Source organism: Macrobrachium rosenbergii, chromosome 3 (assembly GCF_040412425.1).
Source record: "Macrobrachium rosenbergii isolate ZJJX-2024 chromosome 3, ASM4041242v1, whole genome shotgun sequence".
Taxonomy (NCBI): Eukaryota; Metazoa; Arthropoda; class Malacostraca; order Decapoda; family Palaemonidae; genus Macrobrachium; species Macrobrachium rosenbergii.
In genome coordinates, this window is record NC_089743.1 from 57,833,640 (window position 1) to 57,853,164 (window position 19,525).

General features: G+C 34.8%; 1 protein-coding gene across 6 annotated transcripts in view; it reads right to left on the bottom strand.

The window, feature by feature from the left end:
* Positions 1 to 19,525, bottom strand: part of LOC136855945 (tRNA (guanine(6)-N2)-methyltransferase THUMP3-like) — a 391,317-nt gene that overhangs the window by 26,741 nt on the left and 345,051 nt on the right. For all 6 annotated transcript variants that reach the window (XM_067133504.1, XM_067133515.1, XM_067133478.1 and 3 more), the window contains 3 exons: positions 16,192 to 16,447; positions 11,108 to 11,195; positions 281 to 411 (listed from right to left, as the gene is read on the bottom strand). In XM_067133504.1, the coding sequence (XP_066989605.1) occupies positions 281 to 411; positions 11,108 to 11,195; positions 16,192 to 16,447 (475 nt within the window). The remainder of the gene's footprint in view (positions 1 to 280; positions 412 to 11,107; positions 11,196 to 16,191; positions 16,448 to 19,525) is intronic.

Below are 19,525 nucleotides of genomic sequence, written 5' to 3' on the forward strand. Positions count from 1 at the left end.
AAAAAACAGTGACCCAACAGAAGATACATTTTTTCTTACTTTCTTGGGCCAGTTCTTATGTTATTTTCAATTACATAGGTGTTCTCAACACTCCTAAATGAAAAGTAACTTATTTCAAACATTTTAAACATCTTGACTACTTGTATCCTGAAGTTCTGCGATACATTACAGTTATATTGTGGCCAGAGAAGTTACAGAATAAATCAATGTGGACCCCAGTCTGAAACCTCAAGTATACCTAAAATAAAACCAGACAAATAAGTGAAATCCTCTTACACACCAGTGTCAATGTAAAGCAGGATCTCGAGATCAAATTTCGAAAGATCTACAGGCCAACCAAACATTTCATTAACTCCGGCTCCAAACTGACGAGCAGCCTCTGGTGACCCAAAATTATGGCTGGAACCAGTTCTGCAAATAAAAAATAAACAAACCAGCTAGTAACATTGGTATATAAACCATGAAATTATGACCTTAACAAAATTTTTTCATGAAGAATTAGTTCTAGGAAAGGATTTTTTGACTGAAGAAACTACTGAATATGAATCCTAGACAATATTCCTCTAAATTTCTCTTAAATTTTCCTACATCTGTTTCCAGCAACTTCTTTATTCTCTGACTGAATTATTACACAGACTCAGCTTCCTCATGTCGCACATTCTTCTTGTAAAAGTAGTGATCACTAAATAAAATTGTTAAGCATTGGGGACTTACCAAGTAACAAAATTCATCAGTGACAACTAACACTCTGACCAATTATGGACATCACAATGTTTTCTTTTGTCGCTATATGTGAATTTATTTTTCATGGGACAAAGCTAGTTTTGGTAACGCTTTAAAAGGTGTTCTTAAGAAGTTTAACCAGATCACTAAGCTAATTCTCTTAGCTCTTAAATGGCTGGCCTGAAGAATTTGTCATAATAATGAAGTTTTCATTATATTCATTAAATTACAGCTTTTTAAATATTTTATAATTTGATTAACTGAAAATGGATATTCTCCCAAAATTTCTTCATCTGAATTGTTTCCAAGACTTGACATCCATTGTCAATTATATTTTGGATATAAACACAAAAAATGTTACACTCTTAGTGTTACTTTACATTTTGTACAATATAGGGACTGCATGTGGCTATTCTCAAAATACCCATAGGTTTAATGAGAATGACTATTTCAACAAAATACCCATAGGTTTAATGAGAATGACTATTTCAAAGAAAAGTAAAAATTACATGCGTGTCATTCCTTTTGATATGATGAATTCCATATCATATTCCAACACTGGGCTTCATTTGTTTTAATTTGTTGCTGTAAGGTTCATTCTTCCATATCTTCCACAATTTGACTATAATGGGTTTTAGAGATGTCCTTTATGGATGATAATGGGTTTTAGAAATATATATAATCACTAATAAGAATAACTACATGTGACTGTCATAGTAATTGTAGCCTCTGGTTGTTTTATCAGGTTCTTCATCTCCTTTAATACCTTTATGGGCAGGAATCAACAGTTCTGCCATCTTCATATAATTTGTGAAGTGAAAATTTAGTTTGTTGTGCAAAGATGACTTTCTAGATCACCCATTCTCCACCAGGTGTGTTTTGAATGTCTTAGTTCTTGTCAGCATTCTTCATGAGAGCTCACTAAGCTGTGGGGAGGCTGAGTTAGGTCTACTTTAGCATTACATAAGTATGTATAAGTACATAAGCACACACTCCTTCACTTTGTTAGATGGCATCGAGACAAGTTATAAATAGCACAGCATGTTGCCAACATCTATAAATTCACATTTTAAGCATTTTAGTTAGAGATGAGATATCAACAGTGATAAAATATTCTCTTGTGTAGAGTTATGATATGTGTGATAATCACACTTAGAGTCAACTACACTTGTAATCATATACTGTACAGTAAATCAAGCAAAGAAAAATAAAACAGGCAACACATGAAACTGAAACACATACACAAAGCAAGAGGTACAATGTGGAGAGGTTGTTATTAGCTTAAAACCACAATGTATTTTACAGTGCTTGGGGAAAATGACCTACCATATTGCAAATTGCATATGACAGAAAAAGGAGGATTTTGAGTTATTAAGTGTATTATAGAGTACAGTGCTCCCACATTTTTACGCAGGGATAGGTTCCAGAAACTACCACGGAAATGCAAAATTCCACTCTAAAAATGTTTATAACTCACTAATAACTGCCATATGCCTGTATCCCTTAAACTAAAATCTTTATAACTGCCTATTTTAACATTTCACTACTTAATTTGATAGTTCAAACAAAAATAGACCTTAAATTATCATATTAAAACAATTTAATATCATTTCAAACAAAAATACACCCCCAAACCATCATCCCAAAACACCCAATGTAACCTTACAATACAGCTCGCTCCTACTACTGTTACTCTTAAGTAGGCTATATATACCGCTAAAATACGTATGACTGCCTATTTTAACAGTTCATCACCAAACTTGACAGTTCCAACAAAAATATATCTCAAACTATCACCCCATAACACCCTAATATCACTTCACAGTCATGATGCAAAATTAAATACTGTACCAGCCTACAACTGTTACTCTTAAGTATTCCCCATCATTCAGACACGTACGTTTTATTTAGGCTATGTAACTTTGTTCATCGTTCTGAGCATACTGTAATACAATGGACATACATTTTACGTATAATGATATTTTCCTGTGCTGTAAGACGATTTTGAAATTATATTTATTGTAAAGGTACAGTCGTCCTCAACTTATGGCGCCACCAACTTACAGCGATTCGATCCTAAGGTACTTTTTCAGTGCCGTTAACGGCGTTTTATAGCACCGTAACTTAATGTTGCATCAAGTTACGGTGACGTAAGTGCTGTCAATGGCACTAGCAGCAAGAGTAGGCATCAAGTTAACGGCGCTTACAACGCTGTAACGTGATGCAACATCAAGTTACGGCGTTGTCAGCGCCAATAACAGAGAAAAATAAATTTACGGCGCAGCGCTGGAACGGATCCCCGCCATAAGCTGAGGACACGTACGTATTTTTGGATATGACTACTGTATCGAGCATATCTAAAATATGAGGGTAGTTCAGAACGATGGGACACATACCTCCAAACAGAATGCTAAGTTTGTTATGTCATGTTAATATTTTTGTGATTACGTACAAATACATTTATTAAAAAAATTATTTACTACAGTAAGTTCTTGGTTTACATCGTTTTGCAGTTAGTCCCCACCATCTCCCATAAATTTATTAAAAAATTCTTGCGCCATCATTCTCTCTCTCTCTCTCTCTCTCTATGGAACTGTATACATATACTCTAATAAGAAAATACAGAAAAATATCTATAACACGTTATTTCACTTACAGAACCCATTTACACTGTACTGATCTAATCACCATAAAAACATTTAAAATCCAAATTTCACAGTAGGCAACTCAAAACCTCCAGGCTCCAGTAATGTAGTAATTTTTCTGTGACGATGTATAATCTCCCTCTCTCTCGTATGTCAGCACTGTACTGTGCATATCCTTTAATGAAAATAATATCAATTACTGTACCATAAACATAAAAAAACACAAAATCAAACAAATCCAGCAAGCTCACAACAGATCACATAGGTAGCGTTGCCATATTTTTTGCTTTTTCTGATTTATTGTACTGTATTTCATTACAAGTTTAGTTGACTATGATTATCACACATATTATAACAGTACACAAGAGAATATTTCATCACTGTTGATGTTTCATCTCTAATCACCATAAAAATATTTAAAATCTGAACTTCATATGTAGGCAACTCTCAACATTCTCATCCCAGCCACAGTATAAGTGCCTTTGAATTCTTGTCCCCAGCAAGTTAGTAGTCTCTCTCTCTCTCTCTCTCTCTCTCTCTCTAACAGTATACAGTACATATACATTAATAAAAAATTGGCAAAACATCAATGAAACATTACTTCACTTACAGCATCCATTTATAATGTGCTTAGACTTCGATGTAAAAACCAGTCTCTCTCTCTCTCTCTCTCTCTCTCTCTCTCTCTCTCTCTCTCTCTCTCTCAAACAGTGTACATAATCTTTAATAAAAAATAACAGCAAAATATCAGTGAAACACTATTTCAATTACAGAATCCATTTATAATGTGCTTAGACTTCAATGTAAAAACCACAGCTCTCTCTCTACATATATTTTAATGAAAAATGCAGTATGAAAAATGCAGTATGAAAAATGCAGTAATTGGTGAATAAATAGTGTTGCTCTACGAAAAAAAGCGAATTAGTGATAATTTTAGAGATATGGCCCTAAGAAAAACCCACAAATTAGTGAAATTTCTCCCACAGGCAAGTGAATGATATGTTCCACAAAAATCTGCAACAAAATAAAATGAAGGAATGTGAAACGTGTAAAAATGGGGGGGGGGCACTATATTTTGTTACAAATATCGGAAAATAAACACATATAATTGCTTTTCGCATCATGTTTTCAGTTTAAAGTGTAATGGTGGTTGTTCATATGTTCAGCTCTTGTATCTCTCCAAACATGCCAGAAGGCCTGCAATTGGCTTCATAATTGTTGTCTTTAACCCGAGTTTGTATAAGCATGAGAACATTCGCCTGCACATCTGCCATGGCCTTGGCCATGCAAACCAGAAAAATTTACGACTCTTCCCACACTAGTGCCACACACTCCTTAAGTTGGAGCAAAAAAAAACTAAGCAAAAGTTTAGCAAAACAGAAAACTTCAAAAAATCTCTGCCTGAGCATTTCGCCAGTCTCAAGAGGACGTCTCTTCAAAGGAAAAAGACAGGCAAAGAAAACCAACCTAATCTTCTAGTGAAGAAGATTTAAGAGCTGGTAATGTGCCTGAATCATACAAAGAGGCAACTTCATTAAATAAGAACAACAAATGCTGGCATTCTTAAAAGGAGCTTTGTGTGCCATAACCTTATAACTCCCACCGAGTCATGCTCTAATTGAAGGAGAAAATCTGGGCTCTTCAAAGAATTAAGGGGAGCAGAAATGCTCAAAGACAGCATTAACCTAGTTTCTACTGAACCTATTTTCTCCATGAAATAAGGATAGCAAAGCTCATTTCTTCAGAAAGTGCCAGAAAACAGAAGACTTCTCAAACCTAATGCCCAGCTGTAATGAAGGGGAAACTTAGGAAAATACCAACTGCTGCATTTCACTTGAGACAACACAAAGCAGGTGAGCAAGAGAAGACAAAGTGCCACCAGGGGCCACAGAAAAACAGGGAAGAATGAGAGGAAAGGGGGAAGAGCAGTGACAGCAACACCTGACAACCCCGCTTCACATGAAAGTCTCAATATACCTAATACCACTCCCACAAGGTAAAGCCTTTGACAGTAAAATAGCTGGAAATGCATCTAGTTTAGATTAACTAAGGCTTCTGTAATAAAGATAGAACTATAAAGGGGTACATTAACAGAGGCAGAAGGACTGGACTCTCTAATAGCCAAATAAAAAGGATATAAAGATCGAAAAGGTATATTTTAGAGGGAATGCCAGGATTTGGAATAAGAAGTAGAAGTAAAAGAGATTGGATCAACAATCGATTGAGTGAACATAACATAAAAAGAACTACTCATTACAGAAATTTTTGTTTATATGATGTCTATACTATTAGTTAGTCCTGAAAGTGCTAACATCATCATTACTAGACACCCTGTCACAGGACAGTCCTGAGTTTGGGCTACAAAAATAATTCTGACACCTCACCTCTCAAATGGGAACACAAAAAATATTTGCACACTATGGAGGGACATGGGATGGTTCCCTATAACCCATTAAACCTTTAACTGACTTTTAAAGTACGGTTCACATCTTGCTGTACCAATGGAAATGCTTTCATGGAAGGTGGAGCTACATAAGTCTCCAGTCTACTAAAGGAGTAGCAGAGAAAAGAAATGGAAATTGAGTAGAGACAAACAAAGTGAAGGCACTCGAGACAAAAGATAAAAGGCAGATCATATCCTGACCTAACTATTTGCTTCCTAATCTATTTGTTTCCCTTTCTTTCTATGACTATAAAACTTAAGCTTCATATCCTGACCTAACTATTTGCTTCTTAATCTATATGTTTCCCTTTCCTTCTATGACTATGAAACTTCAGCTTAAAGTCCTTCAACCAATCCCTACATTCCTCCATATCCAAGAACACATATTAGACCCCTACAGCTGGCACAAACAGTGTGTCTATTTCAAAATTAAACATCCTGCTAACACAGTACTCATCTTAGAGCCTGAAGTTCTTGCTTTACTTCCATGGAAGACCTCCTAAAGAACAAAGGCACAGAGACAGTAACAAACCAGTGAAATATCCACAACCACCCCTAGCCTTGATATGAAGAATTCTGATGAGCTAAAACATTAAAAACACACATGGTGGAGAACAGGTGAACTAGACAGTCATCTGAGTAAGCCAAGCAATGACCTTTTATTTGAATGCTGACTTGCCTGCCGGCATGAAAATATAGCTATCTATCTTATCAGTAGGTAAGATTCATACAAAATAATAATTTTTAAGGGTTTTTATTACTCAAGGAAAGTTTGTATGTTTTTGGATGATAGAGCTACAAATCCCATGCCTGATGAAGAGGAGGTAGCTCCATTACTGGAAGAAATTTTATAGATTCACTTTTGCTGACTTAACCTGTCAGCTCTAATCAGGAAAAGTGGTGAGAGATTATTTGTCACTCACCACCCACAGTCAGATTTTTTTTTTTTTTTTTGGTAAGTAACTTGCCTGTACATTTACTGCACTATACATTATTATTAAGTCACAATGAAGAGTTAGAGATGGTTCACCACTTTAAACTTGGATAGAAGTAGAAGAGTTTTAGGAAGATTAGGGATAGAAGAGTTTTGGGAAGATTAGTTGCTCGCTCTCAGCTAGCATTCTACTAGCCGCGAGTTCGAATCTCCAACCAGCCAATTAAGAATAAGAGGAATTTATTTCTGGTGATAGAAATTCATTTCTCGCTATAATGTGGTTCAGATTCCACAATAAGCTGTATGTCCCATTGCTAGGTAACCAACTGGTTCTTAGCCACATAAAATAAATCTAATCCTTCGGGCCAGCCCTAGGAGAGCTGTTAATCAGCTCAGTGGTCTGGGTAAACTAAGGTATACGTAATTTTGGGAAGATTTAAAAACTCCAGTGCATATTCTGAATTCTTCTTTATGAACTGGATCCAAATTTTTCAAAGCACTATCCAAGGCAGGACTGTTTATCTAATGCCCACAGTTCAGAATAGACGTAACAGTTGTTTTGCACAGAAATGTCAAGGCTGTTATGCAGAAACCTACTGATGAGTCTCATGTGTCTATTTTTCACTACAGCAGAAATGATGATACATTTAGTATGTCAAATTATTTTTATTCTGAATGGCAACTGACTACTGATTCATTTATTGCTAATGTAAAAAGGGTTCTAACTAGACCACTTCCTGTGGCTCTCTGTTTTTAACTGGGAAAGTCCCTGAATGAATATCATCAATTTGTATTTGAAAGATACACTCTCAGAAAGTCTTCAAATAATCACTGACAAGTGACCATGTATATTTTCTTATCAATTTTTTAATACTGATTATTTCCATACGGTATCAATACCATTTGGTATATCAAAGAAAATAGCTTTTGTTATCTGTTTGTGTTCAAATCCTCTACAGATGTGATTTTACAGATGGAATAATGATTTTATAGTAAATTATTTTTCAGATCCAAATTCGATACGCACCACTATCTTAACATATGCCACATGAGTTGAACATTTACCATATAATTTGCATAAGAAACTTGTTAAGGAAACTAGGCTATAACTGTTTACATTACTGGGGTCTTTTCCTGGTTTAGAGATGGGAATAACTATAATATTACACCATTCTTCAGGCAACAAATTTCTAAGCCACAAATAACTATAAAACTCCTAAATGTATAACTTAGCTTTTGGTGCTAGATGTCTGATAATTTCAAAACAAATGTTTCCTGTACCAGAAGCAGATCTGCTACAATTTGAAGGGTATAACCTAATTCTTCCATAAACTTCACTATACTGGTCCCAAGCCCAGAACTCCCAACTGGGAGGAGAGGAAAGGTTGCAGTCAGGGCTAACTACAGGGAGTAAAAATGCAAGCCAAACCCTAAATAATGAAGCTTGAGTCTTCAGAAAGCAGAAATAATGCTAGGGAGTACCCTAGAAGTGACATGCTGCATGGGTCCCCACATGTACAGTAATGAGAAACAGGCAAGGGTATCACAGTATCCATGACTGCGAATAAAGACATTAGTGGAAAACAGCAGGAAACTAAAGAGAAGGGGTAATAACTTGAGAGTAGGTACATGGACTGTTGGGAATCTTGCTGAAAAAGGAAGATACATCTCATGAAATGGAGAAAAGTGTGTATTTTGTGCATTAAGGAAATGAAGTAGAAAGGGATACATGCACAAATTTTGGGAAAAGGATATAAATTATTTTACTTTGGTGACAGTAAAAGAAGGAATGGAGTCAGGATGACTGTAAAGGAATTACTTAGAAAAATATGATTACAGTAGACAGGATGAAAGACAGGATTACATCCATTAAATTAGGCTTTACAAGGGAGATCATGAGTGTCATAACAGCTTATGCACCAAAACTAGGTTGTCTGGAGGAGGAAAAAGAGGCTTTTAGGGAATCTTTGTGTGAGTACCTGAGAAATATACACAATTTTGAGGTAATAATAACTGGAGGGGACTTAGTCATGTTGGGGATAGAGCAGATGGCTTTGTGAATGTGCATGGAGGGAAAGGATATAATGAAAGAAATAGTGAAGGTGAGAAATTGCTAGGGATGTTGAAGGGCTGAATCTGTTTGTTGCAAACACAGGCTTCCAAAAGAGGAAACATCATCTTATAACGGACAAAACTGGATAATGGGATACAGATCGACTACCTACTGACAGAAATAGAGATAGGAGAGACCACCACCTTTCATAAGCAGTTACCTGGTTCATCTTGGGAGGGCACCAGACCAATCAACGACAAGCACCAGAGAACTAAATGCCCAAGTAGGATTAAAAAACCTACTTCACACCTGCCACCGCTGCATAAATATAACCAGAAACTGCTTTTTAATTCAGTACGTCTCTGACTTTTGTTAAGACTATACTATGTTGAACTGCAAGGAAATGTTAATGGATATGTTTTACAGTTCCTGTTTTTAAATGTAATCATATATTTATAAAGTAAAATGAAAATTCTGAATGTGTCTATATCTTCCTTATCATGAAATTAATTTAGGCTAATGATATGTGATCTTCCCCTTACAGAAAAAGGCATCATTGGAAAAGCAGAAAAATCATAAACTCTGCTGAAGCAGCCATAATTTTTAATGAAACATTAAGATTGCAATAATTTTAACATGTTCATCCTTGTAAAGGCTGAGCTTTAATCATTTTTATTGAACATTTTGTTTGGATTGCCTGGTCTTCTTCCAGCAGATGTTTTTGTTAATTCTGATATGAGTGTAAGGCCACCTAGGTACCTTGTTTTTTAGGATGTGGTATAGAGCAGAGTATGGTTTTATCTGAGGCTTTTTTTTTTTTTTATAAATTTTGAAATAAAAATAATTTCACTGTGGCTGCTTAGACATTAAAAAAAAAAAGATTTGCTTTGTGTGTATTCAGAAGAAGAGATTTGCTTTGTGAGTATTCAAAAGGAGAGATTTGCTTTGTGTAACTGCTATATTTCCCAGTCAGCTTTATGAATACTGTAATGAGGAATATGTTATGTGGGATTACAGTATTTTGTAGAAGTGAAATTAAAATTGGAAAATGACCAATAGTATATGGGTCATCACATGTGTTCTAATCAAATCTACCTACTATGTTGGATGAGCAAAGTGTGACATCTACTGACGAAACAGTCCCATGTGTTTTTGAGAAATATGTATTTGTTTCATTGTCATTAAGACAGCACAGATTATTTGCATTCATTATCTGTTCTACTACATTCCTTTTGGGCAATGATCAGTTATACAGAGAAGCCTGTTATCCACAATACACTTGTGGTAAATAACGGCACTGTAGACAATGATTCATTAGATATGTGCAACCAAACTTTTTTTTCTTCCTTTGCCATGAAAATTTTGTACATCATTCCTCCTGGTATAATATGTGGTACTCATTTTATTTGTTTCACTGATAAATGATGAACTGGATGAGAGAATATGTAAAATAATGAAAATAACAAATACTGTATCTATATTTGTAAAACATTATTATTGAAAATAATCAAACAAGATTTTTACAAGTATAAGTAAAATCAAAGCAATGTAAGCCATCTTGTGGTCAAATGGGTTCATGCTTTTTGAGACCTTTTTACAATAAGAGATACAGCATAGAGAGAGGAATGGACTACATATATATATTGTATAAGAAAGATAAAGTATTATAATAAAACTGAATGACATAAGAATGAGAAACTAATGAGATGTACATAAATGAACAGAACATATGACAATTTATAAAAGGATTGGGAGAATTCAATTATTGGAATATATATTAGGTAAGCCACAAGTTGAAAGAATAAGTATTAGTTTCTTTTATGCATTACTGTACAGTAAATATAAAATGCCTTTTCATAAATAATATGATTTTAAACGTGTGCATATTACTACTGTACTTTTTGCTGACAATCTGGGTACTATCAATGTTAACTCATCGCACTTTAATCCGGCCTGTTGGGTCCAAGAAGTTTTTACCACTGACAAAAGTTGTATGGTAAAAAGAACTTCAAAATTTAATAAGAACTTCAAAATCCAAAGAACAAAAAGCTATTACATTGCTGACTTGCAAAACTTTACACAAAAATTTGGGATACAAAAAAAAAAAAGCCTAAGCAGGAACACAATTTTGTACCAACACAGGCAAACTTGAGCCATAGAAATATGGCATGCATGACTGACACCTGTACTTGTAATCAAACCATCAATATTCTCTAAACTTAAAAAAAAAGACTAATTACAACTCTCTCATATAAAGCTGACAAAATCACAAAGGCTGGAACAAATTATCTTTTTAATACAGAACGTACCTGTTACAGCTTACTCGAAACTTAGGTCCATTTGCAGTTCTCTGTTGTTGATCCTTGTTGGTTTCTGTAGCCTTCTCAATTAGTGTGTCTGCAATTTAAAATAAAAGGGCACATGAAAGAAACCTGGTGCAACACATTACAAAAACTTCAGTCACAGTAACTTGAACATAGATTTTATATGCTGAATTACATTACTGTAATTTCTCAGAAGCATGTAGCACCATATTCATCTTACCCTGACCAATGATCATATTTCCACCTGCAACGCTGACAACATGACATATAGTATACCTTCTTTGACCTTCTTTGTAAATCTATAAAAAGTTCAAATCACAAGGGTTAAAATTACATTACAGTACTGTACTAACATTTTACATGATGACGTACTCAATGATGAAAACAAAGGAGAAAATTAGGTTACCCATGAGAGGGCTATGGGACGGAAAAACTGTTGGGACAAATTAAGACCTATAGTTCCTTCCTCCATTTTTTTCACCAGAAAAGGAAGTTAAGGGAATCATTCCCTTTGGGACCAACAACGAGCTATCAAAATCATCCTTGTGTTCCACAAAGCTTACAACTTGTTGAGTATTTCCTGAGTGCAGCAAACAGAAAAAGCATAAAGGCCCAGATTCTCTATAATAGAATCGAGTCTATAATTGAATAAACTAAATATTTTGGTATATGCACAAGGGCATACAGAAAATCACTGATAAAGACAGAGAGAGCAAAACAGAAAAGACATTAACAAAACTAAGTGATAACACATGCCGAGTTTAACTGTTCGTCGCATGTGAATCAAAGTGTTTACCACATATAGCACTGGGCAAAAAGATGAACTAATTTAGATCTTGACCTCGCCCGGTGACCTCTCACACACCATAACATTAGCTCGATAACAACCATTGAACGAATTGCATAGACAATTAAACGTGAAACATTAATGGAAAAGGGAAGCCCATTTGGATGAAACTTGGGAAAATTAAACCAGATTTAGGCATCGAACCCATACCCATATATACGAAGGTTCTGGAAGCAGAGTCAGTTAGAGGAAAGGCATCAGGGCAGGGAGTGTGCGAGATGTGTGGAGAGGTGACAGTGAAAGCTCGAAGAGACTTGTGAACTTATATAAAATTTCTGAATGCCCATAGTCCAAGTGAAATTCTAAGTCCAAGAATTTTACAATGTGCCTTTTAAGATAAAGACTCGGTCACTACTACCCATTGAAAGGTGGAAAAGTTATACAGCTTAAAGAATAAATAAATATATTTAAGGGGAAACATAATTTTCATTTAACCAAAATGTATAAAAGGAGAACTTGTGAAAATTTGGAAGATAAGCGACATCTGAGCACGATAAGTGAAGCTCCAGCATAGTTAATTACTGAGCACCTTGTTCCTACAGAAGTGAAAGCAAGCAGTACAACAGACAGTTTATAAGAAATGAATACCTTCCCCATTACAGAATTTTTTGTATCACTGGTATCATGGACATTCCTACTTAGTAGAAGAAAGACTAGAACATCACCCTTAAGCCAAACTAAGTGTATTAGCAAAGTTAATGTAAGAAAGGAATATAGAATATAGTTATAGACCTTTATTTCCCACCCATGTTGGTTTAGAAAAGCCTATAGCAGTATTCTTTGATACAGGAAGTCCCAAGAATATAATGTATGAAAAGGTGTATGAGGCATGTTTTTCTCATTTAAGCTTAAACCCAGTAGTAGTCTGTAAAATCACAGATGTTCAGGGAAACAAAATAGAACTAGTAGGACAAGTTGATTTATCTTTTAAGTTAGGAAGAATCCCACTTAAGGAAAAGGTTCTAGTAGCAAGGGAAATCCATTTTGCATTTGCACACCTATTGATTGGTTATCCAATTATGGCTAGACAAGGAATCACAATTGACACACCATGAGAACAATTAGTGATTAGAAGGAAGCATAGGAATTGTAGAATACCATTGTGTACAGTGATTAAAAGAAACCAAGCTCAGAAAACCTCCTTACTGAAAGGTATCTTAAAAAAAGATAACACAGACAAGGCATATCAAGTATGTAACATGAATGCACAACTAATCAGCAATAACCTAGAATCTAACCAAGAAACTTACCTGAAATTAAACAGAGAATTAAGACTTAAACCAGGAGAAAGCACCTGGATAGAATGCACAGTAAATCCATTATATGAAGGAAAAGAAGTTCCCTTTCACTCCAAGCTACGAGGGAGTGAGACAGGACGTGCCAAGGACAAGGCAATAAAAAGCAGGGGCGTTAATCCTTCTTCCAACGTGGGAGGACTGTGCAGAAAATACAACACCAATAATGCTAATAAACAATTACGCCACCTATCAAACCTAGCAGACCCTGAATTAATGGAAATCTCATTTGGAGTAACAGATCAAAGAGAAGTAGCAGAGGACCTAACCAGTTACTAAAGACAAGATATGCATCCCTTTAACTTAAGTCTTATACTGTAGTATTATCCACCATAGTTATTTCTACAACCTAACAAGCTTTCTTCGTTGACGATCTATTAGCTTACTGCATTTTGTTCAATTACAATTCATACAGTTATCCAATCATAATTTTTCCCTCAGCAAAACATATATCATAAGGGCAATAAAACTGGAATAATGTCTATTATGACAACACTTATCTTACAGGATTGTGCCGAACGAATATTTAAAGAAACAAAAGAACCCAACAGAAAAACCGAGTGCATCTACCGAGCTCCTACTAAAACTAGCGACAGAAGTAGACTGCCGGCTATGAGTATTTGTACCTATTATTCCCCTGTTGGGGGTGGGGGGTAGTAGATGGATAGAAGAATGATATTCATATAAAACTGAGTGTTCTCGTTTTTGTTTCGATCTGTCGAACTCCTGCTGGTGCAGAAGTAAAAGCTATACAGTGGTACCTCGTTTGTCGAACGTTTCTCATGGCGAACATTCTGTTTTTCGACCGAAATTTTTGAAGAAATTCTGTGTCATTTGTCGAACACATGCTCATACTTCGACCTGACCGATTGCCTTGTTTATACAGTGCGTCACCAATTTTTGGCGACACCGACTTACAGTGGATTCGATCTTATGGCACTTTTTCAGCGCTGTTAATAGCATTTTACAGTGCTGTAACTTGATATTGTATCAAGTTACAGTGCTAATGGCAAGAATAGGCATTAAGTTAACGGTGCTGTAACTTGATGCAACATCAAGTTACAGCGCCAAACATCAAGTTATGGCGCCATAAGCGCCATTAAAGCACAGAAAACTGTACATGTACTCGACGTCCTATTGCTTCCTACGAGAAAAACAAAGGCAATAACCCACACATTTTTTCTTTATAGGTATGTAAATAAAGTGCAAGCACAATATACAGTTTAGTGATAACCATATTCAACAAACTAAAAGAATAAAGCATTTCACAATAAAATTTAACATAAAAGATGAAAAATTCATATGTCAGCACGGTGATGCACAGCAGACTTGAGATAGAGTGTTTATACTATTAAGGAGAGAAGAAGAGACAGTAAAAACATTACTGTATATACGTAAAAGCAGTAATAATTCACATAAAAAAATAAAAGAAGGGTATTGCACAATAAATTTAACAATCATACAATTTAAAAACAATCAAATGCAATAAAGTAACAATGAAAATTGTCTTACTTGTGTTCAGGACTGCACTGAATGAGATGGTAGAGAGGAGAGGGAGGGGATGGTGGTGGGTTATTGGGTGGGAGATGGGGGTCCGCTTCCCACTGACTTCCCAGTTGTACCACTAGGACCGGGTTCAGATGATTTTTCTCTTTCACTACGTTTCATCCGAATCACCTTTTTTTGTTATGGTAAAATACCTATCAAGTGACACTTATTTTTTACGATTTTTTAGCACTGTAAAAGTAACTCGTCCCCATATCACGAAACACACAGGCACCGTGTTTAGCTTTTGTGCGCCTTGGATTGTTTGATTAAACAACTTCCTTGTGAAAAGTTATTTGATCTCTCTTTCCTTTTCTTACTTGCATTCTTTATTTATTTTCTTACTTGCATTCTTTATTTATTACTTATTTGTTTGCAAAATCCTCATGTTTATTGGATTATAATTTTAAATTCTGCCGTTTGCCAACAGTAAGTTCATGTGTTGGGCATAATTAATCTCCTTCTTGCACTCAAGATCCAAGTGTAAAAAATACATCGACAATCATACATGTATGAGGGATGTTTTCTCATCTGCCGGACACTGATTACTCTCTCTCTCTCTCTCTCTCTATCTCTAATATATATGCACACAGATACACAATTTGACACACATGCACTATCAATTCCTTTGATCATCCATGCAAAATGTGAATATAATTGATTTTGTTATCAACCTTTGCCTACAAAGACAATTTTGGTTTCTTCAAGGGGATCCCGTCTCTTCTCCCTCAATCCTGGCAGGCCCTGCACCATTTTCACCAAACAGTTCGTAAATCGAATTTTTAGCTCATACACAGAAACAAAATTTTTTCCAAAATTTTACTTCGTATACCATACTGTTTTATTACTTTACACTCTTAAATTAACTTCTGACCATATCAATATATAAAATGTTAAAAGGGGGACTTTTTGGGTGGGCTGGAACGAATTATCCTGATTCCCTTTACTTCTTATGGGGAAATTTGTTTCATATTTTGAACAAATCACATTTCGACCAGCCTTCTGAGATGGATTAAGTTCTAAGTCTGAGGTACTGTTTCATAATGGAGAGGTAAGTTCATTTCAAAAATAATTATTATATCCTTACTTTTATCAAATCAAACTATGTTGGCAGATCTAGTATTTTAAGGGCATAAATCTAGCAGAATGCAGAAATAATCTGACCCTATAATATGTATTGGTTGATTTTTTTTGTCCCCAATCCTATGCCCATTGGTAGACTTTAATATTTAAAATCCCTCAGCTAAGGTGTAAGTTAGATTTGTATGTACATAACAGCTCCTTACATTGGCCAACATATTAGTTTTTATCCAATATATAAACTCAAAGATATGGTGGTTTCCTTTCCACACCTTGCAAGTTAACTTCTACATAAACCATACCTTCAGTGTGTTGAGATCCATCTCCAGTTCTCAAATGTTTAGGAATGATATCTTCAGGAAGATTAGAGATAATACCAGAATTAGCTTTCATATTTTTTAGATCCAAGTCTGGTCGAGGCTTAGCCAGATCATTTTGCAATGCTCTAATTTCCTTGATAGGATCTTCTTTATAGTCAAATACTGTTTTCCATACATTCATTCCTTTCCTCCAGTCAGGCGATTCAGCAAATTTGTAAAGTTTCTCAAAGCATTTTTCCTGGAAAAAATGTATCAATAATTAATGTATAATACAAATTATGAAACCATAATCATACAAGAAAAACCAATGACAAGCCATCAAATGGATATTTGGAAAGGAACAATTGTTAGGTCATTTACTCAAAATCCTTCATTAACATGATTTTGTTTCATCACAATCCCATTAAACATATAAAGTATATGCACATATTCTGTGTCAAAAATGTTCCATGTTTACCAGTCTTATTCATCAAACCAAAGGTAATCTCACTAAATTATGCATGTGCCATCTGGATTCGCAATGATGTCTCAATCAAAAGTTTCAATTTTCATGAAGCTTAGCTACAACTGCGGACTCTTATTATCAGTGTTCTTTAGATGTTTACTGCACAGAGAATTGTTATTTAAGGATCTTCTTCCATTTTTCCATTAATCATCATTTACTTTTGATTTTTCTTCTTAAGTTCACTCAAAAAAATAAATAAATAAATAAATAAAAATTTTACATCTATGATTTTTCCAACATATCAGAATAAGTTTGACTGCTAATTGGCTAACAGGTTTTTTCTGACCACTTTTTTTCTTTTTTTACTTATACTGCAGTGAAAAGTCAGTGTGCTTTATTTTGTTACTCTTTTTTTTGTTTTTATTTTTTTATTTTTGGCACTGTTAGGTATTTGTCTCTGCAATCAAATCACCTTAATATTTATCCCACCTTAATATTTATCCTAATTAACTTGTGTTTTCTGGGCTAACCTTCTTAACATTAATGATCTGCTTTGATGTCTCAAGATAAGTTACTTTTGTAATAATAAAGATCTATCCATTGTCTTGACTTATTATTGTTACTGAAAGTCAAGCTGCAACTCTAATTAGGAAAGCAAAATGCTAGAAGACCACAGACCCTACAGGTAAAACAGCCAAGTGCAGAGAAGGGTGCTGAGAGGTCTAAAGGATATATTATGAAAGAGAAATAACAAAAATGCAAGATAAACAACAACAAATAAGATAATAAAGAAAAATATGACAAATTATGAAATGAAACTCATGTTAGTCTACTAAAAAACAGGCATTTGCACTAAGTGTGAATGTTTGTAATTCCACTTATTCAACTACAAGATTAGGAAAATCAATCCACACTATGATCACCAAAGGTATAAAACTTCATGAAAACTATTCTATTGAATCTCAGAGAAGAAAAGGTAAAATTCTTAGAATTAACCACATATCCAGTCCTGCGTGGTGGATGGTATAGTTTGGAAAGATCTGAATGCAAAGGATGATCAGAATTACGAAATACCTTACAATGAATGCAAAAACAGAGGTACCTGAACAGTGGTGAACAGCAAAATATTAACAATAGGGATAAGAAATTTAATAAAACTGAAGTTTTGTCCAACAATTTAAAATGTGCTTAAGCTGCTGAACACCAAAAAGGGGAACAAGAATCTTAAAAGATTTTCTCAGTACAATAGTTTTTCATGCAACACTAAAATAGATAATTAGGATATGTTCCTCAAAAGTCATTGTGCAATCAAGTTTTTCATGCAACACTAAAATAGATAATTAGGATATGTTTCTCAAAATTCATTGTGCAATCAAGAATGATGCCTAGAATCTTTAATAACTTGCACATAATTCAAGAAACACTACTAAGGAAAAGATCTGGATGAAGAAGATCCAATGTCCCAGACTTGCTAACAATCACACTTTGAGTTTTGTTAGGTTTAACTTCATCTCCAATAATTTTTTGCACCACTCACTAATTTTAATTAAATATCTGCTAAGAAATTTAGCAACCACAGGTCTACACTCAGATGTTATTGATGCAGAGTATATAACTTGCAAACACAATAAGCTTTTTTCATGGCCTTGCCAATAATGTACATATATATAATACAAAATCCAGAGCCAATAACATTAACTTGAACTGCCAAGAGCAATCAGGTTTGCTGATCAGCAGCACCAATATGCAATAAATGTGCCTCACTGTTGAACTTCTCAGTTTCAGAGGTCCTTCATTCCTCACACTACTGGGCTGTGGAACAGCCTCCCAGAGGATGTCGTGCAACTGGAACTTCAGGTCAAGCGAAGATGCAATACATTACTACCCTAAGACAATTCTCCTTGTATTTTAATACATTTTTATCTATTTATTAATTTATTAATTTATTTACCCTTTTTAATAAGTGGGATCTCTTCTTTATGTATTTCCCTTTACCTCCTCTTCCTAATGAAATCTATATTTTTTGGAAGCTTGAACTTCAAGTCAATGGCCCCTGTGGGATTGTTCCATATGTATAGGTTTCATCTTCTGAATAATAATAATAATAATAATAATAATAATAATAATAATAATAATAATAATAATAATAATAATAATAATAATAATAATAATAATAACTAAGGGACAACCAAAGATTACATTCCTGTGGTGACTACAGTGCCCATCAACAACTATTCTTTGTGATCTGTTAGTTTCAAATTCAATAATAATAATAAGAAATGGTTCTCCAACTTACATCTGTCCAAGTTTAAAAGCATGAGCCACATGATTAACACTCAAAAGCAGCACTAAAGTCAAAACCAGTCATACAAACTTGATGACCAGAATCTAGAAATTTCTGCACTACACTGGAAAATTAGAAATTTTTTAAGTAATTTGTATTTTTCCTAACTATACAAGCCCGAGGCCCTTTACAAAAGGAATTATTTTCAGCGAAGCTGGAGCGGTCGTTTAACTTTTGAACAAGGTGGTTAGGCAGTTAACTACTGTCCGGTTGGTGGGAGTCCCACTTGCCCGAATGTAAACATTGTCAGACTTCTGGGCCTTTTTGAATGAGTGGGTAAAATGCAACATCATTCAAAAAAGGGCTGGGATTAATCTATGAGTCAGAGACAAAAAGAACAATATAAATACTGGGTTTGTTTTATTGCCAGCATCCCCTTCCTCCCATTGCTAGACAAAGGGGCAGGATTGCTTCTACAAGTCTAAAACATAAGTGAATAGAACGGGTGCCTGATGTGACACCTGCATCTGTCGCCAGTTCCAGCACGTGACAGCTCATTATCCTACTCTCTGCCTGTACAGAGAGAG